This window comes from Hemitrygon akajei, chromosome 5, assembly GCF_048418815.1.
Source record: "Hemitrygon akajei chromosome 5, sHemAka1.3, whole genome shotgun sequence".
Taxonomy (NCBI): Eukaryota; Metazoa; Chordata; class Chondrichthyes; order Myliobatiformes; family Dasyatidae; genus Hemitrygon; species Hemitrygon akajei.
The window spans coordinates 94,242,002-94,267,512 of NC_133128.1; the positions used below are offsets into that span (position 1 = coordinate 94,242,002).

At 43.7% G+C, this 25,511-nt stretch overlaps 1 protein-coding gene across 1 annotated transcript in view; it reads right to left on the bottom strand.

Annotated features, from left to right (window-relative positions):
• The window catches only part of phex (phosphate regulating endopeptidase homolog, X-linked), a 580,655-nt gene that overhangs the window by 538,751 nt on the left and 16,393 nt on the right, over window positions 1-25,511 (bottom strand). The window contains exons 2-3 of the mRNA XM_073046078.1: window positions 20,968-21,033; window positions 7,995-8,156 (exon numbers count right to left, since the gene is read on the bottom strand). Of these exons, the coding sequence (XP_072902179.1) occupies window positions 7,995-8,156; window positions 20,968-21,033 (228 nt within the window). The remainder of the gene's footprint in view (window positions 1-7,994; window positions 8,157-20,967; window positions 21,034-25,511) is intronic.

The following is a 25,511-nucleotide window of genomic DNA, read 5'->3' on the forward strand; positions in this document are numbered from 1 at the left end:
ACAAGTATCTGGGAGTACAGTTGGACGAGAAGCTAGACTGGACTGCCAACACAGATGCCTTGTGCAGGAAGGCACAGAGTCGACTGTACTTCCTTAGAAGGTTGGCGTCATTCAATGTCTGCAGTGAGATGCTGAAGATGTTCTATAGGTCAGTTGTTGAGAGCGCCCTCTTCTTTGTGGTGGCGTGTTGGGGAGGAAGCATTAAGAAGAAGGACGCCTCACGTCTTAATAAGCTGATAAGGAAGGCGGGCTCTGTCGTGGGCAAAGTACTGGAGAGTTTAACATCGGTAGCTGAGCGAAGGGCGCTGAGTAGGCTACGGTCAATTATGGAAAACCCTGAACATCCTCTACATAGCACCATCCAGAGACAGAGAAGCAGTTTCAGCGACAGGTTACTGTCGATGCAATGCTCCTCAGACAGGATGAAGAGGTCAATACTCCCCAGTGCCATTAGGCTTTACAATTCAACTGCCAGGACCTAAGAACTTTTTTTTTTTTTTAAAGCTATTATTAATGCTTTTTGAGTTAGTGATTTAGATGCATATCATATTATTACTGAGTTAAGTATTGTATGTAATGAGTTTTTGCTACAACAAGTGTATGGGACATTGGAAAAAATGTTGAATTTCCCCATGGGGATGAATAAAGTATCTATCTATCTATCTATCTATCTAATGGGATGATCAAATGTTGTACTGCAAGGGCCAAATATTAGAAAGTCAAACTCAGATACCCTTTCACAATCAGACATTCCCTTGTAGACAGGATTCAAAAGCACTTCGATTTCTTTTCCCTGGAAGTTTGTCAACTCTCAGCCAGTGACAGTGACAGTGTCCTGAGCAGCACTGATATCATTAGACAGCAATTAGACAGAAATGTTATGTCCTTAGAATCTTCCTGATTATGATAGACCCCTTGAAGTTGAACACAAATGTAATTTCAGACTATTTGTATCATGTAGGAGTTTGGAGAAACAAGAAATTAACTTTTATTGACTATAATGTGTTTAAGTGCATAACAGTGCTGATGGTTTGCAATAGTTCAAGTTAAAAATGTTTTGCTGATGATTTTCATTTGTACTCAGTGTCTGAGGCTTTTTGCTTAAGTGTCCAACAATAATTCGCCAGCATTGATGGATTCCAGTTGCCCTGGTACCATTTCTCCATGTCCGCAATGTCCTGGTGAAACCTTTCACCATGCTCGTCACCAACAGCACCAAGATTTGCAGGGAAAAAGTCTAAACGGGAATGCAGAAAATGAATCTTTAGTGACATGTTGCACTTCCTGGTTTTGTATGCCTGAAGCATGTTGTCAACCAGTTGCACGCAGTTTGGTGCTCTGTAGTTGCCACGAAAATTTTCAATAACATCCTTTGAATGCCTTCCATGTGATTTTCTCCAGTCCCACTAGTAAGTTCTTCAAATTGCCTGTCATCGATAATCTGCTTGGTTTATGGACCAACAAAAATGCCTTCCTTAATCTTGGCAACAGTTATTCTGGGAAACAGCCGAGTTAAATATTAAAATCCTTCACCTCTCTTGTGCATCGCTTTGACAAAAGTTTTCATAAGTCCCAGTTTTATTTGAAGAAGAGGCAAAATATCTTTGTTGGGTCTAAAAGTGGCTTATGTACCGCACTTTTCTGCCCTGCAATGAACTGCTTACTGAGTGACCGATCAGTTTTAATGTAATGAGATTCTTTAGCACAGCTGTCCCATTTGCAAATGAATCAGCAGTACCTGGTGTATTCAAGCAGCATTCCTAGTAGCAGCACTACTACTTTCAGATCATCACAGATGCTCACTTATAGCAGCTGTACTGTACGTGTTTCAACAAGACTTCCAAATTTCAGTAGTTTTCATTCATGGATACAGCACAGCCGATCGGTATTGAAGTCTGGACATTGCCGATCGGTATTGAAAGGAGGACATTGTCAATCGGTGTTGAAAGGTGGACATTGCCGATCGGTGTTGAAGGGTGGATATTGCCGATCGGTATTGAAAGGTGGACATTGCCGATCGGTGTTGAAGGGTGGACATTGCCGATCGGTGTTGAAAGGTGGACATTGGCGACCGGTATTGAAGGGTGGACATTGCCGATCGGTATTGAAGGGTGGACATTGCCGATCGGTATTGAAAGGTGGACATTGCCGATCGGTGTTGAAGTGTGGACATTCCCGATCGGTATTGAAAGGTGGACATTGCCGATCGGTGTTGAAGGGTGGACATTGCCGATCGGTGTTGAAGTGTGGACATTCCCGATCGGTATTGAAAGGTGGACATTGCCGATCGGTGTTGAAGGGTGGACATTGCCGATCGGTGTTGAAGTGTGGACATTGTCGATCGGTGTTGAAAGGTGGACATTGGCGACCGGTATTGAAGGGTGGACATTGCCGATCGGTATTGAAGGGTGGACATTGCCGATCGGTATTGAAAGGTGGACATTGCCGATCGGTGTTGAAGTGTGGACATTCCCGATCGGTATTGAAAGGTGGACATTGCCGATCGGTGTTGAAGGGTGGACATTGCCGATCGGTGTTGAAGTGTGGACATTGTCGATCGGTGTTGAAGGGTGGACATTGCCGATCGGTGTTGAAGGGTGGACATTGCCGATCGGTGTTGAAAGGTGGACATTGTCGATCGGTGTTGAAGGGTGGACATTGCCGATCAGTATTGAAAGGTGGACATTGCCGATCGGTGTTGAAGGGTGGACATTGTCGACCGGTATTGAAAGGTGGACATTGATGATCGGCGTTGAAAGGTGCACATTGCCGATCGGTGTTGAAGGGTGGATATTGCCGATCGGTATTGAAAGGTGGACATTGTTGATCTGTATTGAAAGGTGGACATTGCCGATCGGTATTGAAAGGTGGACATTGCCGATCGGTATTGAAAGGTGGACATTGCCGATCGGTGTTGAAAGGTGGACATTGCCGATCGGTATTGAAGGGTGGACATTGCCGATCGGTATTGAAAGGTGGACATTGCCGATCGGTGTTGAAGGGTGGACATTGCCGATCGGTGTTGAAAGGTGGACATTGGCGACCGGTATTGAAGGGTGGACATTGCCGATCGGTATTGAAGGGTGGACATTGCCGATCGGTATTGAAAGGTGGACATTGCCGATCGGTGTTGAAGTGTGGACATTCCCGATCGGTATTGAAAGGTGGACATTGCCGATCGGTGTTGAAGGGTGGACATTGCCGATCGGTGTTGAAGTGTGGACATTGTCGATCGGTGTTGAAGGGTGGACATTGCCGATCGGTGTTGAAGGGTTGACATTGCCGATCGGTGTTGAAAGGTGGACATTGCCGATCGGTGTTGAAAGGTGGACATTGGCGACCGGTATTGAAGGGTGGACATTGCCGATCGGTATTGAAGGGTGGACATTGCCGATCGGTATTGAAAGGTGGACATTGCCGATCGGTGTTGAAGTGTGGACATTCCCGATCGGTATTGAAAGGTGGACATTGCCGATCGGTGTTGAAGGGTGGACATTGCCGATCGGTGTTGAAGTGTGGACATTGTCGATCGGTGTTGAAGGGTGGACATTGCCGATCGGTGTTGAAGTGTGGACATTGCCGATCGGTGTTGAAGGGTGGACATTGCCGATCGGTGTTGAAGGGTGGACATTGCTAATCGGTGTTGAAGTGTGGACATTGCCGATCGGGATTGAAAGGTGGTCATTGCCAATCGGTGTTGAAGGGTGGATATTGCCGATCGGTGTTGAAGGGTGGACATTGTCGATCGGTGTTGAAGGGTGGACATTGCCAATCGGTGTTGAAGGGTGGATATTGTCGATCGGTGTTGAAGGGTGGACATTGCCAATCGGTGTTGAAGGGTGGATATTGTCGATCGGTGTTGAAGGGTGGACATTGCCAATCGGTGTTGAAGGGTGGATATTGCCGATCAGTATTGAAAGGTGGACATTGCCGATCGGTGTTGAAAGGTGGACATTGTCGATCGGTGTTGAAGTGTGGACATTGCCGATCGGTATTGAAGGGTGGATATTGCCAATCGGTGTTGAAGGGTGGACATTGCCGATCGGTGTTGAAGGGTGGACATTGATGATCGGTATTGAAAGGTGGACATTGCCGATCGGTGTTGAAGAGTGTATATTGACGATCGGTATTGAAATTGGACATTGCCGATCGGTGTTGAAAGGTGGACATTGCCGATCGGTATTGAAGGGTGTATATTGCCGATCGGTATTGAAGGGTGGACATTGTCGATCGGTATTGAAGGGTGGACATTGCCGATCGGTATTGAAAGGTGGACATTGCCGATCGGTGTTGAAGGGTGGACATTGCCAATCGGTGTTGAAGGGTGGACTTTGCCGAACGGTATTGAAAGGTGGACATTGCCGATCGGTGTTGAAGGGTGGACATTGTCGATCGGTATTGAAAGGTGGACATTGCCAATCGGTGTTGAAGGGTGGACATTGCCAATCGGTATTGAAATGTGGACATTGCCGATCGGTGTTGAAAGGTGGACATTGCCGACCGGTATTGAAGGATGGACATTGCCGATCGGTATTGAAAGGTGGACATTGATGATCGGTGTTGAAAGGTGGACCTTGTCGATCGGTGTTGAAGGGTGGATATTGCCGATCGGTATTGAAAGGTGGACATTGCCGATCGGTATTGAAGGGTGGACATTGCCGATCGGTATTGAAAGGTGGACATTGCCGATCGGTGTTGAAGGGTGGACATTGTCGACCGGTATTGAAGGGTGGACATTGCCGATCGGTATTGAAAGGTGGACATTGATGATCGGCGTTGAAAGGTGCACATTGCCGATCGGTGTTGAAGGGTGGATATTGCCGATCGGTATTGAAAGGTGGACATTGTTGATCTGTATTGAAAGGTGGACATTGCCGATCGGTATTGAAAGGTGGACATTGCCGATCGGTGTTGAAGGGTGGATATTGTCGACCGGTATTGAAGGGTGGACATTGCCGATCGGTATTGAAAGGTGGATATTGTTGATCTGTATTGAAAGGTGGACATTGCCGATCGGTATTGAAAGGTGGACATTGCCGATCGGTGTTGAAGGGTGGATATTGTCGACCGGTATTGAAGGGTGGACATTGCCGATCGGTATTGAAAGGTGGACATTGCCGATCGGTATTGAAGGGTGGACATTGCCGATCGGTATTGAAAGGTGGACATTGCCGATCGGTGTTGAAAGGTGGACATTGTCGACCGGTATTGAAGGGTGGACATTGCCGATCGGTATTGAAAGGTGGACATTGCCGATCGGTGTTGAAGGGTGGATATTGCCGATCGGTATTGAAAGGTGGACATTGCCGATTGGTATTGAAGGGTGGACATTGCTGATCGGTATTGAAAGGTGGACATTGCCGATCGGTGTTGAAAGGTGGACATTGGCGACCGGCATTGAAGGGTGGACATTGCCGATCAGTATTGAAGGGTGGATATTGTCGATCGGTATTGAAGGGTAGACATTGATGATCGGTATTGAAAGGTGGACATTGCCGATCGGTGTTGAAGGGTGGACATTGCCGATCGGTATTGAAAGGTTGACATTGCCGATCGGTGTTGAAAGGTGGACATTGTCGACCGGTATTGAAGGGCGGACATTGCCGATCGGTATTGAAGGGTGGACATTGCCGATCGGTATTGAAAGGTTGACATTGCCGATCGGTGTTGAAAGGTGGACATTGTCGACCGGTATTGAAGGGCGGACATTGCCGATCGGTATTGAAAGGTGGACATTGATGATCGGTGTTGAAAGGTGGACATTGCCGATCGGTGTTGAAGGGTGGATATTGCCGATCGGTATTGAAAGGTGGACATTGCCGATTGGTATTGAAAGGTGGACATTGCCGATCGGTGTTGAAAGGTGGACATTGGTGACCGGTATTGAAGGGTGGACATTGCCGATCGGTATTGAAAAGTGGACATTGCCCATCGGTGTTGAAGGATGGACATTGTCGATCGGTGTTGAAGGGTGGACATTGCCGATCGGTATTGAAGGGTGGACATTGCCGATCGGTATTGAAAGGTGGACATTGTCGATCGGTGTTGAAGGGTGGATATTGTCGATCTGTATTGAAGGGTGGATATTGTCGATCGGTGTTGAAGGGTGGACATTGCCGATCGGTATTGAAGGGTGGACATTGCTGATCGGTGTTGAAGGGTGGATATTGTCGATCGGTATTGAAGGGTAGACATTGATGATCGGTATTGAAAGGTGGACATTGCCGATTGGTGTTGAAGTGTGGATATTGCCGATCGGTATTGAAAGGTGGACATTCTCAATCGGTATTGAAAGGTGGACATTGTCGACCGGTATTGAAGGGTGGACATTGTTGATCGGTATTGAAGGGTGGACATTGCCGATCAGTATTGAAAGGTAGACATTGATGATTGGTATTGAATGGTAGACATTGCCGATTGGTATTGAAAGGTAGACATTGCTGATCGGTATTGAATGGTAAACATTGTTGATTGGTATTGAAGGATGGATATTGCTGTTGAGTAACAGCACAGATTACAAGCTTACCACTGAAGATTCAATAAAAAGTTGCCATTGTTGTGGTAATGCTGGCAGCCCAAAGCATTGGCAGGCATGCCTGAATAAGATAGAAAACTTTTCAGCTTACATTGTGGGCAAAATTTTAATTGACTTGAATTATGAATTCAAATAATGAATATAGGCGATACGAAAGGTATACCTAAAATTATTCAGGAAGCAAAATCATTGTTGTCCTGTATATTTGATCAAAAAGCCAGCTATTGAATTCTCTGCATCACAGAAAAAACTGAATCCACAGGAGGTTTACTGCCTACACATTTACACAAGTTAACCCAGCTCCTGTGATGCAATAATGTTATACTAAAAGGAGATCAGCATTTCCGAGACCCAAGCTCGTTGTCAAAGGAAAAGTGGCAGAGCGTGAGAATCATGTACAGTGTGCAGTTGGGGCGCAGACCTTTGGTTTGTGTAGTTTGCTGAACTTTTCTTTATGGGCTGGGACGCTGACCAGGCCAAATCCACAGCTAAACCCCTGAAGTACTTTCCCATATACTAACTGTAAACAGGTAATGCTGAATATTCTCTGTCACTCACAGCACAGCAGATCGGCCTCATCTTAGATCCCCACTGTCCTCTCCTATCAGATTCCTTCCATCTTCCAGCCTCTCACATCATTCCCCATCTACCCACCTTCCCCCTCACCTGCCAGCTTGACTACCTTCCCTTCCCCCATCTTCTTATTCTGGTTTCTGCCCCCTTCCTTTCTAGTCCTGATGAGCGGTCTCAGTCTAAAGCATCAACTTATTATTTCCTTCTGTCGATGCTGCCTGAGTTGCTGAGTTTCTCCAGCATTTTGTGTGTGTTGCTCAAGATGTCCAGCATCTGCAGAACCTCTTGTGCTAGTACAAGTACAAGGTTTACTGCCTGTGCTATTGCAGGTGGAGAGAGTGAAGAAGGCGGCCATCATCGGTCAGGGCAATGAGTATAAACACTGGGAGGTTGTGTGGCAGCTGCACTTTATGAACTTGGGCAGTTCATAAACAACGAGGGCCCAGGTTGCACGAGTACTTTCAGTCTTTTACCCAAGGTTGAGAAATCAAGTAGAGGGTATTAGTTTAAGACTTATTTGGAACTTGAAAGGCAACTTCTTCATTTGAAAGGCAGCTCAGTTCAGAAGGTGGGCTTATATGGAACAGTTATGTAGGAGTGACTGAGGCAGGAAAAATAAAATAAATTAGAGGGATGTGGATGAAATGTGCAAATTGGACTAGATACAGTAAGCACCTTGGCTGGCATGGTTGAGATGGGCTGGAGGGCCTATTCCATGATGTATGACTGTGATGCAGACTCCATTTCATGTGTCCAGACCAAAGCGTCAGCACTATCAAAACCCCATATTTATCTCATTTACACAAATATAAAACGCAAGGGCTTTCCTTCCCAGAATTGAAAGCTTAATTGTGTTTCTGCATAGAAGTGAGTAGAGTGAACCTGCCTCTCAACATGATGTAGACATTTTGCTCAACCCAATCATAAATCCCATAGCTTGGATAGTCTTCAGGGATGGGCGTCTCCTTCTGCCATCTTCCACATGCAAAGTTGTAGAAGTTGTCACATGGATCAGCTGACCAGTTGATTTTGTTAAATATTGTAACAGCTGTAAGAGGAAACAAAGACAGTCGAATAGCACTGACACAAATACGCATAATCAAAGTTCAAAGTAAAATTTATCGCCAGATTACATACATGTCACCACATACAACCCTGAGATTCTTTTTCTGCGAGCATACTTAGTAAATCTATAGAACAGTAACTGTGAACGGAGTCAATAAACAACAGACAGGGCAAATGCAAATATAAATAAATAGCGAGCATGAAATAACAATATAACAGAGACCGTAAATGAGTGTAGTTATCCCCTTTTGCTCAAGAGCCTGATGGTTGAAGGTAGTAACTGCTCTTGAACCTGGTGGTGCGAGTCCTGAGACACTGGTACACTCTTCCTGGTGGCTGCAGCAAGAGAAGAGCACGGCCTGGGTGGTGACGATCTTTGATGACGATGCTGCTTTTCTACGGCAATGTTTCATGTAGGTGTGCTCAGTGGTTGGGAGGGTTGTACCTGTGATGTATTGGGCCAAGTCCACTACCTTTTGTAGGATTTTCCACTCAAAGGCATTGATTTTCCCATACCAGGCCGTAATGCAACCAGTCAGCACACTTTCCACCACATCTCTATAGAAGTTTGCCAAGGTTTTTGATGACATGCTGAACCTCCATAGACTCCTGAAGAAGTAGAGGTGCTGTCGTGCTTTCTTCACAATAATCACAAGTGAAAGCCATTGCACAGTTACCATAGTTGCTACAGCTTTTTAGAAAGTTTCCTGATTGTTACATCAAGGTATTTACAAGAATTTCAATGCACAGCTGTGCAGGAGGCAGCAGAGTGTGGAGGATACAGACTGGCCTCCCCACCATTGACAACATCTACAAGAGGAGTTTATCAAGGATCCCCACTAACCGGTCTCTCTGGCAGGAGGTACAAAAGCCTCAAATCCCTCACCATCCGATTTGGGAACAATTACTTTCTTACAGTATTTTTTTCTTCACTGTCTGTGATAATTTATGCATATCTCTATACAACTTACAGAATGCTTTGTGTATTCGCTGAACCTACGGAACTGTGATGCTGCTGCAATTAAGTCTTTCATTGTACCTCACCATACTTCTGCACATGTCAATAAACTTGACTTCCACCCAAACAAGAAGTGACCATCGTGATCTCTTAAACGTGTTCTCCCAAAAACACCTTTGGACATGAGCTCACCCCTCCTAGTCCTGAAGACTAAAGGACCTTGGAGGAAAGTTTGGACAGAGAACAATTTTACAAACAAACACCTTGAATCTAACTCATCAGCTTCACATTGTTGCAGATATTGGGAATGCACCTCAGCTTATGTACTTCCTTAGGCATTTGAGAAGATTTGGCTTGTCCAGGAGGGTTCTCTTGAACCTCCACAGATATGTTATAAAAGGTATCTCAGCCTGGTAGGGCCATTGCTCTGCTCTGGGTCGACAAGAGCCCACTCCAACTCAGTCCACTCCTTTCCACCCATTAAGGTGTGTTGCTTCAGAAAAGCTAACAGTATCGTCAGCAATACTTGCCAGCTGGCCATTCCGCTTCTACCTTTGGGAGAAGATACAGGAAAGCCTGATTAAAAGACTCAAGAACAGCTTCTTTCCCACTGTATCAGGCTTCTGAAATAATCACCTCTTCACATCCCTCCCAAGAAGTACTACATTTCCTCGACTCTGAACTTCTCCTCATTCTGTTACTGTCATTTTAGCATTTCTAAAGCTGCACTATGTTTTGTGCTTGTCGAGGTGTTTACTGTTGATTTACTATTCCCAAGGGTACTGTTCACTCTGTGAGCTTCACGTCAGTGATAAGAAATTCAGTTCTGATTCTTGGTGAACTCACGTGAACATGACAATAACCTAACTCAATCTGATCTACTTCACATGTTGCTGAGCAATAGCCTAAACAATCCAGGCTTTGGTGTCTTCTGCCTAATGGGAGAGGGGAGAAGAGAGAATGATCGGAGTGGCAAGGGTCTTTAGCTGTGTTCGCTGCTTTCCTGAGGTAGCAGGGAATGTAGACAGTCAGTTGAGGGGAGGGTGAATTTTGTGCTGTCAACTCTCTGCTATTGCTGTCTTGGACAGAGTGGTTGCCATACCAAGCTGTAATATACCTGGATAGGATGCATTTGTAAAAATTGGTGAGGGTCATCAGGATATGCCAATTCTCATGTCATCTCAAGTCAGATCAGTTAACACATCAGAGTAATCTCTACCAGATAACTTTGACTGGCTATTTATCTGAACGTCGTTGAGAAGGCCAGCATTTATTGCCCATCCCTAACTTCACTCAAAGTGGTTGTGATGAGCTGCCTTCTTGAACCACTCAGTCTGCTGTAGGGGAAGGAGTTCTAGGATCTAGCACAATGATAGTGAAAGATGCTCGATATCCAAACGTTGTGTGTGAGTTGGAGTGAATCTGCCTAAGATTGGTGGTGCCCTTGTCCTTCTTGTGGGTTTGGGAGGGGATGTCAGAGTAGCCTGGCCAAATAACTGCAGTGCCATTGATACACAATGTGCACGGTAGACACTGTGTGTTGCTGATGAAGGGAACTAATGTTCAGATGGTCGTTGCAGTGCTGAGAGAACAGGTTGCTTTGTTCTGGAGGCTGCCAGACTTCCTGAGAGTTGTTGGATCTGCACACATTCCATCACACTCCTGACTTGTAGAAACAATTCCTTTGAGGTGTCAAGGAAGTAAGCCTCTCAAAGTTCAGCTTAGTTTCTGATCAAGGGTCATGCCCATCTGATGGGCCATGAATGTCATGAGTAAGAGGTTATTCTCTCTAGTTGGAGGTGATCACTGGGTGGTGTATTTCTTTTCTTTTTTTAAATTATTTTTTTGAAGGAATGACACAAAACAGAATACATAATGGTTACATTTTCCTCCATTTTGCTTTTATATCTTTCTCCTAAACAAAACTCCCCTCACCCTCCCTCCCCGAACATACCATGGCAGCTAATGTATTTACAATGCAACACTTCACAAATACAAGTACGGACATTTCACAGCCATACCCCCACACTCCTTCAAGACGAAGGCCCACACACATCCACAACATGTCAGATGATCCAGAATATACTCATATTACAATTCATCAACCACCCTGTGAGGTAAACCAGATGCGTGTTAAGAGAGAGGCAACTTCCCAAGTACAATCAGATGCCCTCAACTAGTAGGTAATTCCTTAAGACTCCCAAAATATGACAAGAAAGGTCCCCATTTTGAATAGAGCTTTTTCACAGACCCCCTCAGAGTGAATTTCACCTTTTCTAATTTCAGAAAAAACATTATGTCCTCTAACCAAGCAGCAGCAGATGGGGGAGTGGCAGATCTCCAGACCAGCAAGATTCTCCTATGGGCCAAAAGCGATGTAAATGCAACGATATCCGACTAGTTTGCATTTAAACCCAAAGAATCATCCGCCACACCAAATACAGCTATAAGCGGGCAAGGTCTCAGTGTCACCCCCAAAACCTCACTGATAATTTTAAAAACCAGTGCCCAATAGCTATCAAGCCAAGGGCAAGACCAAAATACATGTACTAAACCTAAACCAGCCGGAGAGAAGGAACACCTGTCACAGCCAGCGTCTGTTCCGGGATATATGTCAGCAAGCCTGGCTTTACTTAATGTACCCTGTGTAAAACTTTACATTGTATGAGCCCCAGTCTAGCACATGATGATGAGGAATGAACTCTATTCAATGCTTTTGCCCAATATTCCTCAGCCAGATCTATACCAAGGTCATCCTCCCACCTAGACTTAGATTTGTTTAGATCTTTAGATCTTGAACTTCCAAAGACATCAGCAGAGAGTATAGTACAGAGATCAGCCCTTTATTAAAGCTAGATTGAACTTTTCACACCACATAGCAGGTGGTAGATCAGGAAAAGAGGGAATTTTTCCTTGACAAAGTGGTGAATCTACAGGTATTTTAAAAAATGATTATGTAGAAGGCCATATTTACTGCACAGGTTATCAAAACTATCAAATATATTATCAGTGTACAAATGCTTAATGCCCATAAGACCGTTCAAACTCCATTGTCTAAAAACTGAATCGAGTGTGGAGGGAAGAAATAGATGGGTTTCTATGAATGGGACCCAAAATTGAAGCTGATATGAACTTATAGTGGCAGCGAAATTGATTAAAAAGTTTGAGGGTGGAGAGCACGACCAGGTTAGATGTGAATTGAGAGGATTTCAATGGCAAGGAAGAATACACTAAAGCTGGAAGGGACGAGGAGTGGCAGGACCGTGTCTCAAGCAGGCACCAGTTTATATCTGGCCGGTGGAGCCAAAATAATACCTTCTGAATGCTCGATGCCCAGTAATAATGAATAAAGCTAGGAAGGCCCATTCCACCTATGTCACAACCTCTTTGGAGAGTGCGCTTATTAACTCTTGGGACTTTAGTTTCCCAAATAAAGGAGGTTATGGCTTGGTCGACTGATTTGAAAAATAACGTAGATAAGAAAACTGGCAAGCTCTGGAACAAGTGAAGAGATCTGGGAAGTTTCGTCATTCTCACTGATTGAATTCCTCCAGCTATAGTGAGAGGTAAACTGGGAAGTTTCGTCATTCTCACTGATTGAATTCCTCCAGCTACAGTGAGGGGTAAACTGGGAAGTATCGTCATTTTCACTGATTGAATTCCTCCAGCTATAGTGAGGGGTAAACTGCGAAGTATCGTCATTCTCACTGATTGAATTCCTCCAGCTATAGTGAGGGGTAAACTGGGAAGTATCGTCATTTTCACTGATTGAATTCCTCCAGCTATAGTGAGGGGTAAACTGGGAAGTATCGTCATTCTCACTGATTGAATTCCTCCAGCTATAGTAAGGGGTAAACCGCGCCATCTCTCAAAATCAGCCTTCATTTAGCTAACCTGAGGCCTGTGGCTAGCTTCAAACAGAGATGTAAAAGAGCGATTAATATGTATTCCTAGGTATACAAAACCATCTTGAGATAAAGGAAAAGGCAAAGATTCCTGTCGGATCCGTAGGGCCAAGTTATTAATGGGAAAGCATTTACTTTTTTGAAGTTTCAGTTTATAGCCAGAGAAGGCTCCAAATTGACACAATAGCAGGACTGCTACCTACAGGCTCGCTAACATAAAGTAAGAGGTCGTCAGCATACAGGGATACACGGTGTTCCATGTCCCCTCTCCTAACGCCTTGAAATAATGTAGTTGACTTAAGTGCAATAGAAAGAGGCTCAATTGCAATTACAAAAAGAAGAGGGGACAATGGGCAGCCTTGGTGAGTGCCACGTGTTAATGGGAAATAGTCAGATCGAAAATAATTTGTCTGTATACACACTAAAGGTGAGTGATATAATAGCTTAACTCAGGCTACAAATATTCTGCCAAATCCAAATTTCTCCAAAACACTAAACAATTATACCCACCCCACTCTATCAAACGCCTTCTCCGCGCCCAAGGAGATAACAACCTCCGGACTCGGAGAATCACTGGGTGAATAAACCACGTCAGCCAGTCGATGGATATTAAAAAAAGAATGGCGATTTTGAATAAAACCTGTTTGATCATCTGAGATTATCTTAGGATGTTCTAAGACGTTCTAAACGGCACACAAGCACTTTAGCCAAAATTTTCACATCTACATTCAAAAGCGAGATGGGGTGATATGATCCACAATGTCGGATCCTTGTCCTTTTTAAGAAGAAGTGAAATAGATGCCTCTGGGGGTAAGAAACTGTTCTCCAAAGATTCCTGAACCACTTTTACAAGGTTATAAAATTCTATCGGATAACCATCAGGACCTGGGGACTTACCACTCTGCATAGCCATAATGGCATTATTAATCTCTTCCTGCCCAAGAGCCCGATCTAAATTCTCCACCTCCTCTGGTTCAAGAGTTGGTATTTTCAAATTATCTAAAAACGTTCCATATTTGTTATATCTGAGGGAAATTCTGAGGTATACAGAGAGGAATAAAAAGTTGCAAAGATGTTATTAATCTCTTTTGGATTGCTTGTCAAGTTTTGGTGCGTGTCTCTTATCTGGGGAATAAGTCGTGATGCAGCTTGATGCTTCAACTGATGAGCCATAAGCCGGCTCGCCTTGTCACCATATTCATAACAGAGGCCACGTGTCTTAATTGTTCTGATAGGTTTGTAGATAGAAGATTAAACTTCGCTTGCAAATCAGCTCGGCTTTTATATAATTCCACAGTGGGTGCCTCAGAATATTGCCTATCCAGGTCCAAAATAGATAGCAATAACACTTGCATTTCCTTCCTACGCTCTTTATTGGCATCTGAAGTATATTATTTGACCCCTCAAGTAAGCTTTTGAAGTTTCCCAAAGTAAAGATTACGATACCGACTCAGTTTTGTTAGTCTCAAAGAATGTGTCAATGTTAGCCGACATATAACTACGACATTTCTCACTGGAAAGTAAAAGGGGATAAGTCTCCAAAGAGGCTGTTCTCTAATGCTGAAAGGAAAACATAGATCCAGTTTCACAGTTTCAAATATAGCTATAGCAGTGTACTCAATTTGTCTAATCATTGGTATCAAGGAGCTATCTATAAAGAAATAGTCTAGCCTGGAATAGGAGTGGTGAACATGAGAAAAGAGAGAGAATTGCCCAACCAATGGATTCAAAAATCTTCAAGGATCCATATAACCATTTTGTTTCATAAACATCGAGAAGGCCTTTGCCGTACCAGAAGAAGCTCTCCTAGAGCTAGATCTATCAAGCAGTGGGTCAATAGCACAGTTCAAATCTCCTGAAAAGATCAGCTGGTCTGTATTCAGGTTAGGTATTAGTGATAAAACCTTATCTGCAAAGTGGAAGTCATCCCAATTAGGGGCATAAACATTTACCACAATGACAGGTATCTGAAAGAGAGATCCAGGGGCTATAATAAAGCAACCATTAGGGTCACTGATCACATCAGATGGTGTGAACTGCTTTCTTTTGGTGATTAATATTGCCACCCCCTGGACCTACTATTAAATCTGGAATGAAAAACCTGACTAATCCATGCTTTATGGAGTCTATTATGGTCTTCCACTCTTAAATGTGTCTCTTGTAGAAATAGTATATCTGCTTTTAATTGTTTCAGATGAGAGAAAACTTTAGCTCTTTTAACAGGACCACTGAGCCCCTTTACATTCCAAGAAATAAACCTCCCAGGGTGGCCTCCATCGGCAGCAATCATGTTAACCACATCAAAAGACACACAGGGCCCACAATCCAAAACAGTGTGAGGACACAAGCTGCACACAATAACGCACAATGAAAAGAAAGTCTGGCCAATCCATAACACACAAAAGAATAAGCTGCTATGATAATCCCTCAAAACACTTCCCCACCCCTTTACACAAACAAGAAAATACAATTAACCCCTGAAGCCTAGATCTACCTCCCCAACTGAGGATGATCGCAGGCATTACCAAACAAAAAACTTCCAAAGTATTCCCCATACAACCAAAACTTTCAATCTAATCTAGGGTGGCTCCCCTCCTTAGAGTTTGTGCAATCACTTATTCTACCTTTAATATATATAGGCTAAAGATAACCCAGGTCAAGCAAAGCATTAAAAACAAAAAAATACTAGGAAACTAAACGCCAGAGGTGCAAATCCCAAATATTTACATTTTGCTATTTGAAAGTTTTTGTTAATGAGATTCCGCAGCATATCAGTTCAACACAATTGCGTTCCACAAATTAAACTGGAAAAGATCAACAAAGAAGTGAATTGCAAAATCTTCCTTTCACAGACACTTGTAAACAAAGCTTGTATCCACAGTGTATCAACTAGGTCTGCACAATTCAGCATCCTGAGTTACACTGCGTTAATGTACATGACGTGAGTGAGGTCGGGCCTAGACTCACTAACACTTTGAGCGCCAAACAACGTAGATCTGCGTCGTGTATTTTGAAACTCACGCCTGTCTTCAGCTCCACATAGCGATTCTCACCAACTCTTGAGCGATGGAACACATGAGTTACAGAATCTCCTGAATAACTTGCCAAATGTTAAGAGTAAGACACAAAATGCTGGAGGAACTCAGAAGGTCAAGCAGCATTATGGAAATGAATAAACAGTCAATGTTCTGGGCTGAGACTCTTCATCAGAATTCTGGCCTCTTGCCCTTCCTTTCCAGTCCTGATGAAGGGTCTTAGCCTGAAAGGTTGACAGTTTATTCACTTCCATGGATGCTGCCTGACCTGCTCAGTTCCTCCAGTATCTTGTGTATGTTGCTCTTGATTTCCAGCATCTGTAGAACCTTTTGTATTTATGTTAAGAATAGTAAAGATTTGCTCAAAGTACTAATATCTTCTTTCCTTCTGAATCCACCTTCCTGAAAATTGTTGATCCCAATCCTGACCTCCAGTTTTTGCTATTGCCTGACTGATTACCAGTACCATCGACACAACTAACATCACAGGAACAACTAGATCCGTGAATCTGATGTCATAACACCGAGAGTAAGGGGGCCAATTTTGTGTGCTGAGAAGAAAGAAGGGTCAGGAAATGTAGCACTGTGTTAGCTGTATCCTCACAATATCATCAAACATGCAGGACAATTGCAATGTCTTCAAAAACCTCAGCACAATATGCTTGAGTAATGTAATATCTTGCATTCTCGTTTTATTTTTCTTCACTGTCTTGAATGATTTCTGTTTACATTCAGAAACCTGAATTCAGAATGTCAATTTACATTCAGTGCGTTGTCTAAACCTACATGCCTGTGAGGCTGCGACAAACAAGCTTTGCATTGTGCCTGTACCTCACTGTACAGTATTTGGGCACATGACAGGAAACTCAGCTTGGACTTGGATGTGGACAGGCTGGGCCTGTCCTGAGAACATGGTGCTACCGGCACAGGAGAGGGATAGAAACTAAACCAACATTCACCCTCTCTCTCGTCTGATTCTCTTTCTCTTGGAGAATGGTAAACTATACCATGTGTATCTGAAAGAGAGCATCACATGCTCTAACTCCTTCAAATAGAGCGTGTGCAGCATTAACGAAACTCAGGAAAAGTTTTCTTTTGCAAAGTTCCATAATATGCTGAGAAGCAGTGATGCTTTTTCATAAACAGGAGAGACTCTGCACCTTTGACCTTGGCTCTGGCTGCATCCAGTTTCTGCATTGGCTATGGCCACAGCCCAACCACTTCCAGGCTGAGAACTTTCTCATAGCCACTGACAATGTCGAGCTCCTTCCATTGCCTCTGTCTCCGAACCTACGTCTCTGGCAAGGATTTCCCTACCCCCACCCCTCCCTCACCCCTCCGATGTCCCTTCTCCTGTCTTCAACCCTCATCCTTTTCTTAAACATCCCACTCTGGCCTTCTGCCCTTTTGGAATCTTTTCAACTCTGACAGCCAATGGGACATCAAACTTCTCAACTTCAGCATTCCCCTCTCCTATTCCAATTTCACCCCCTCTGAAAGTATTGCCCTCCAGTCTCTCAGAACCAACCATAACCTCACCACCAAGGTCAACTTTCAGACACTTCTTCTTACTTAATCCTTGAAAAGGACCTCACTAAGGAGCATCGGGCCATTGTCTCCCACACCATCAACAACCTTATTAGTTCTTGAGATCAACCATCCACTGACACCAGCCTCAGATTCCCTGTATTTTACACTGTTTTTACCTCCTACCCAAGATCCACAAGCCCGACTGTTCAGGTAGAACCACAGTTTCTGCCAGCCTCTACTGCACCGAACTGATCCACATACCTCGACTCCTTCGTATCCCCTTTGCTCCTCCCTACATCTGTGATACTTCAGTCACTTCCAGTTCCCTGGCCCATCCCTATACACTTCCGTTTCCCATCAGGAAAGCCTTAAAGCTCTCCACTTCTTTCTGGACAACAGAACTAACCAGTGCCAGTCCACCACCCTCCTCCCTCGTTGGTGGAACTGGTTCTTTCTCTCCTTTCTTTTGGCTCCTCCCACTCTCTCCGAACCAGAAGTGTAACTATGGACTCTCGCATGTCCCCAGCTATCCCTGCCTTTTTATCAGCCGTGGAACTACCATGTTCCAAAACTACACCTGTAACATACCTCAACTTTTTCTCCACTGCATCGATGACTACATTGGTGTTGCTTCTGCACCCATGCTGAGCTCATCAATTTTAATCAACTTTGCCTTCAACTTCCACCTTATCCTCAACTTTATTTGGGCCATCTCGGTCACCTCTCTCCCTTTTCTTGATCTCACTGTTCCCATTTCTGGAGACAGACAATGCACTGGCATCTTTTACAGATGAACTGACACTCAGTTATCTTGGGTACAGCTGTTCCCACACTATCAGTTGTGAAAATGGTATTCCCCTTTCACAGCTCCTCTGTCTCTGCCACATCTGTTATCAGGATGAGGCTTTCCATTCCAGAACATCAGGGATGTCCTCGTTTTTCAAAGTAAGAAGCTTCCCTTCCACTGCCAGTGTTGCACTTATCCGCATCTCAATTTCCCACATCTGCCCTCGCTCCGTCCTCCTGTTCCCTTTGTCCTTCCCCACTACCTCACAGACTCTAAATCAGAATCAGATTTAATATCACCGGCATGTGTCGTGAAATTTGTTAACTTCGCAGCAGCACATAATGTAATACATGATAACATAGGGAAAATTATATCAGTAAATCAGTTATAGTAAGTATATATGTGTATATTAAATAGTTACATTGAAAATAGTGCAAAAACAGAAATAAAAACTGAGGCCAGCTGGTGGTGTAGTGGCATCAACACTGGACTACGAGGCAGATGGTCCAGAGTTCAAACCCAGCCGGCTGGGTCCCAGCCTGGGCAGCAGCAGCAGTATCTGCACGGAAGAAAGGCCTAGCAATCTACTCTGTATCTTGCCATGAAAACCCGATGGTCCATGAGGTCACGAAGAGTTGGAAACGTCTGAACAACAAAGTTTTCACGGGTTCAATGTCCACTTAGGAATCGGATGGCAGAGGGGAAGAAGCTGTTCCTGAATCTCTGAGTGTGTGCCTTCAGGCTTCTGTACCTCCTGATGGTAACAATGAGAAGAGGGCATGCTCTGGGTGACGGTCGTCACCTTTCTGAGACAATGCTCCTTGAAGATGTCTTGTGCCCAAAATGGAGCTGACTAATTTTACAATTTTCTGTAGCTTCTTTTGATCCTGTACAGTAGCCCCCCCTCCCCCACACCCCATCCTCCCATACCAGACAGTGATGCAGCCTGTCAGAATGCTCTCCATGGTACAGCTGTAGAAGCTTTTGAGTGTCTTAAGTGACAAACCAAATCTCCTCAAAATCCTAATGAAATATAACTGTTGTCTTGCCTTCTTTATAATTGTATTATGTGCACATAATTCCCTGTAACATCTTCCATCTGTAATAGAATCACTAAGCATCATCATCTGTAATAGAATCACGAAGTACATCTTACCCACCTCTCCAGTCAGCTTTCTGTAGGAATCGTTCTCTACATACCTCCCTTGTCCATTTGTCCCTCCCTACTGATCTCCTTCCTGGCACTTATCTCTGCAAGTGCGATAAGTTCTGCACCTGTCCCTACACTTCAGCTCACAACCATTCCGGGCTGCAAACAGTCCTTCCAGGTAAGGCAACACTTCACCTGTGAATCTGTGAAGGTCACCTACTGTGTCAGGTGCTTCCAGTGTAGCTGCCTCGAACACTGGTGAGACCCAACGCTGACTGGGACACTGGTTTGCCGAGGTACCTTCTCTCTGCCTGTCACACAAGGCTACCTGCTTCAACTTGACTTTCCATTCCCATTCTGACATACCAGTCCATGGTTGGGTTGAGATGTTCTTCATCTTGGCAATCCATCTGCAAATGTTTCGTCACCATACGAGGAGACATAATCAGTGCACTGTTCACTTGTGGTGTGTCCTCCAAATGCTTGGCCTTTATATACTCATCAATCAGCTGATTGGTTGTTATTATGGAAACTCAGTTGTGACGTAGGGAGGGGTTTTGTCACTGATTGGTTGCATAGTCTGGAGTTTTGCCCACATTCACTTATAAATTGAATTGATAAAAAAACATACAAGTTTGCAGAGTTGTTTGTGTAAAACCATACTCCTGGGAATTATCTTGCATGCAAAGTGTTTGCTCACACATTGACTTCTATCACAATGAGTTTCTGCAATGACGACCAATCAGCTGATTGATAAGCATTCGGAGTACACACAAGTGAACAACGCACTGGAATGTCTCCTCGTATGGCGACGAAACGTTTACAAATGGATTTCAAGTTCAGAGAACAACTCAATCACCCAAGCTACTCATTTTCCAACTTATTTCTATATCCGTGCATGGTGAGGACTCCACGACTGCTATGGTGAGGACAAACTCAAGTTGGAGAAGCAACACCAAAGATTCCATCTGGGTAAACTTCAACCTGAACATCAATTTCCTGAACTTCCAGTAATTTCTGCCCTCTCTCTCCTCCCATCTTCTTATTCTGGTTTCTGCCCCTTCCTTTCCAGTCCTGAGGAAGGGTCCAGCCCAAAACGTTGACTGTTTATTCATTTCTATAGATGCTACCTGACCTGCTGAGGTCCTCCAGAATTTTGTGTTGCAGAGAAGGTACTTGTCATTTTTCCTGTGAGTGTCCTCTCGGAAATGCTTCCTTTTGGAACAAAAATTAAAACTGCTTCCCTGTCCAAGGCTGATAAACACAGCTTCCCTCACAGAAAACTAAGGTGCATTGGACCCCACACCTGGGATTTAAAGCAATGGTCTGAACCCAGCTTCTGAAATAACGGGGAATGGAACAAACCTCAGTCCTGTTGTCTGCATCCCACAAACCTCATTCTCAAGAAGGAATAAAAGTTGCCACTTACCAGCCTCAGCACATTCAGCTGTTGTGCAGTACTCCTCAGAGTGCAGTCTGATCACTCGACGAGCAGCTGTGAATAAAGCAGACACAAATTTATCGGATGTCACGCTTCTCATTTCAAGAAAGAATTTGCCATGGCATTTCATGGTTCTTTGGCTAAGTTGTGTTGAAATTCCAGGCAGATCAATACCCGGTGAGCCCAAACCACTTCTGGATGAATCAATCCGCTCTTTAGAAAGGAGGAAGACAGCAGAAAGGAAATTATAGACCAGTTACCCTGACCCCAGTGGTTGGGAAGATGGAGTAAGTTGTTAAGGATGTGGTTATGGAGTACTTGGTGACACAGGACAAAGTCAGCATGATTTCCTTAAAGGAAAATCTTGCTTGATGAACCTGTTGGAATTCTTTGAGGAGATTACAAGTAGGATAGACAAAGGAGATGCAGTGTTTGTTGTATATTTGGATTTTCAGAAGGCCTTTGACAAGGTGCCACACATGAGGCTGCTTACCAAGTTAAGAGCACCTGGTATTACAGGAAAGTTACTGGCACGGTTAGAGCATTGGCTGATTGGTAGGAGACAGCGAGTGGGTTTAAAAGGATTCTTGTCTGGTTGGCTGCCAGTGAGTAGTGGTCTTCCGTGGGGGTTAGTGTTGGGACCGCTTCTCTTTATGCTGTATATAAATGGTTTAGATGATGGAATAGATGGCTTTGTTGCCAAGTTTGCAGATGGTACAAAGATACAAAGAGGGGCAGGTAGTGTTGAGGAAACAGGTAGGCTGCAGAAGGACTTAGACAGATTAGGAAAATGGGCAAAAAAAGTGACAAATGAAATACAATGTTGGAAACTGCATGGTCATGCACTTTGGTAATAGAAATAAATGTGCAGACTATTTTTTAAATGGGGAGAAAATCCAAAAATCTGAGATGCAAGGGGACTTGGGAGTCCTTGTGCAGAAAACCTTAAAGATTAACTTGCAGGTTGAGTCAGTGGTGAGGAAGGCAAATGCAATGTTTGCATTCATTTCAAGATGTCTAGAGTATAGACCAGGGATGTGATGCTGAGGCTTTATAAGGCTCCAGTGAGGCCTCACCTTGAGTATTGTGAACAGTTTTAGGCTCCTCATCTATGAAAAGATGTGCTGGCATTGGAGAGGGTTCAGAGGAGGTTCACAAGGATGATTCCAAGCATGAAAGGGTTATCATATAAGGAATGTTTGATAGCCTGTACACACTGGAATTTAGAAGGATGAGGAAGGATCTCACTTTGAATGTTGAAAGGCCTAGACAGAGTAGATGTGGAAAGAATGTTTCCCATGGTGGGGGAGTCTAGGACAAGAGGGCACAAGCTCAGGAAGAGGAGCATCCATTTAAAACAGAGATGCAGAGAAATTCCTTTAGCCAGAGAGTGGTAGATTTGTGGACTCTGTTACCACGGGCAGCTGTGGTGATCAGGTCATTGGGTGTATTTAAGGCAGAGCTTGACAGGTTCTTGATTGGGCATGGCATCAAAGGTTACGGAGAGAAGGCCGGGGAGTGGGACTGAGGAGGGAATAAAGGATCAGTCATGATCGAATGGAAGAGCAGACCCCATGAGCCAAATGGCTGAATTCTTAGGTCTTATGAATCTCAGTCCATGGCCTCTTCTGCTGCCGCAATGAGGCCACACTCAGGTTCGAGGAGCAACAACTCACATTCCATCTGGGTAGCCTCCAACCTGATAGCATGAACATTGATTTCTTGAGCTTCCAGTACTTGCCCTCACCATTTCCTTATTGGGTCAGGGAGGAATGGGTTACAAGGAGAAGATGGACAGTATTGTGTATTTAATATTTCAGTAATATTTACATAATATTGTAACTATATTGATTAATTAGGCATTCTTTATTGTTTACATAATATATTATGGGTTATATATAAAGTACATAAATGGCATACATCATCACACCACCATGTCATAACTGCTCCACGAGGCAAGAGAAGAGATTGCTGAACCTCTGGCTAGGATCTTTATGTCCTTGTTGTCCACAGGAATGGTACCGGAGGATTGGAGGGAGGCGAATGTTGTCCCCTTGTTCAAAAAAGGTAGTAGGGATAGTCCAGGTAATTACAGACCAGTGAGCCTTACATCTGTGGTGGGAAAGCTGTTGGAAAAGATTCTTAGAGATAGGATCTATGGGCATTTAGAGAATCGTGGTCTGATCAGGGACAGTCAGCATGGCTTTGTGAAGGGCAGATCGTGCCTAACAAGCCTGATAGAGTTCTTTGAGGAGGTGACCAGGCATATAGATGAGTGTAGTGCAGTAGATGTGATCTACATGGATTTTAGTAAGGCATTTGACAAGGTTCCACATGGTAGGCTTATTCAGAAAGTCAGAAGGCATGGGATCCAGGGAAGTTTGGCCAGGTGGATTCAGAATTGGCTTGCCTGCAGAAGGCAGAGGGCCGTGGTGGAGGGAGTACATTCAGATTGGAGGGTTGTGACTAGTGGTGTCCCACAAGGATCTGTTCTGGGACCTCTACTTTTTGTGATTTTTATTAACGATCTGGATGTGGGGGTAGAAGGGTGGGTTGGCAAGTTTGCAGACGACACAAAGATCGGTGGTGTTGTAGATAGTGTAGAGGATTGTTGAAGATTGCAGAGAGACATCGATAGGATGCAGAAGTGGGCTGAGAAGTGGCAGATGGAGTTCAACCCGGAGAAGTGTGAGGTGGTACACTTTGGAAGGACAAACTCCAAGGCAGAGTACAAAGTAAATGGCAGGATACTTGGTAGTGTGGAGGAGCAGAGAGATCTGGGGGTACATGTCCACAGATCCCTGAAAGTTGCCTCACAGGTAGATAGGGTAGTTAAGAAAGCTTATGGGGTGTTAGCTTTCATAAGTCGAGGTATAGAGTTTAAGAGACGCGATGTAATGATGCAGCTCTATAAAACTCTAGTTAGGCCACACTTGGAGTACTGTGACCAGTTCTGGTCGCCTCAGTATAGGAAGGATGTGGAAGCATTGGAAAGGGTACAGAGGAGATTTACCAGGATGCTGCCTGGTTTAGAGAGTATGGATTATGATCAGAGATTAAGGGAGCTAGGGCTTTACTCTTTGGAGAGAAGGAGGATGAGAGGAGACATGATAGAGGTGTACAAGATATTAAGAGGAATAGACAGAGTGGACAGCCAGCACCTCTTCCCCAGGGCACCACTGCTCAGTACAAGAGGACATGGCTTTAAGATAAGGGGAGGGAAGTTCAAGGGGGATGTTAGAGGAAGGTTTTTCACTCAGAGAGTGGTTGGTGCGTGGAATGTACTGCCTGAGTCAGTGGTGGAGGCAGATACACTAGTGAAATTTAAGAGACTACTAGACAGGTATATAGAGGAATTTAAGGTGGGGGGGTTATATGGGAGGCAGGGTTTGAGGGTCGGCACAACATTGTGGACTGAAGGGCCTGTAATGTGCTGTACTATTCTATGTCTATGATTTTGTCTTACATTTGGAATAACTTTTGGAATAATGTTTGGAAAAGCTCTAGAGTGAATAAACTTTTATTGCAAAAATCAAAAGAAGATGGAGGACTGGTCTTACCGAACTTTAGATTTTATTATTGGGCAATCAATATTCGTTATATTACTTTTTGGATTTATGATATAGATAACCAGGATCAGCCTTCATGGTTACATTTGGATGAAAATTCGGTAACGGGGTATTCTTTAGCTTCTTTATTAGGAGCTCCTCTTCCGTTTTCGCTCTCCAGAATAGGTAGACAAGCTCTCAACCCTATTGTTAAACATACTTTAAAAATCTGGTTTCAGTTTCATAGATTTTTTGAATTAAATTATTTTCTACTCTCTAGTAATATTTATTCTAATTTTTTTTAAACCATCAACTCTGGATAAGGCTTTTTTAACATGGAAAACTAAGGAATAAAAACTTTTTTAGATTTGTTTTTACAAGACTGTTTAATGTCTTTTTCCCAGTTAATGGATAAATATGACATCTCTAATACACATTTTTTTAAGATACTTACAGGTTAGGAATTTTTTACGTGATTTTCTATCGAATTATCCTTTGGCCTACTCTTCAAATTTGGCTCATGCTATTTTTCAGGTTAAACCTTTTCAAAAACAATTAATAGCTACATTTATAAACAGTTAATGAATGCTCGCATGTTGCCTAATGATAGGGTTCAACACAGTTGGGAAATAGAACTTCAACATTCACTTTCAGATGATCAATGGAGTAAAATTTATTATCTAGTTAATAATTCATCTATCTGTGCACGCTATTCGTTAATTCAGTTTAAGATAGTACACAGGGCCCATATGTCCAAAGATAAATTGGCACATATGTTTCCTAATATAAGCCCTATTTGTGACAGATGTAATGTAGAGGTGGCTACTCTAACTCATATGTTTTGGTCTTCTGTAAGCTTAAATAATTTTTGGAGGATATGTTTACAATAATATCTAAAGTTATAGATGTGGATGTTCAACCCAATTCACTTATGGCAATTTTTGGGATTATTCCAGAGGAAGTAGGCAGAGTGTCTGCTTCCGC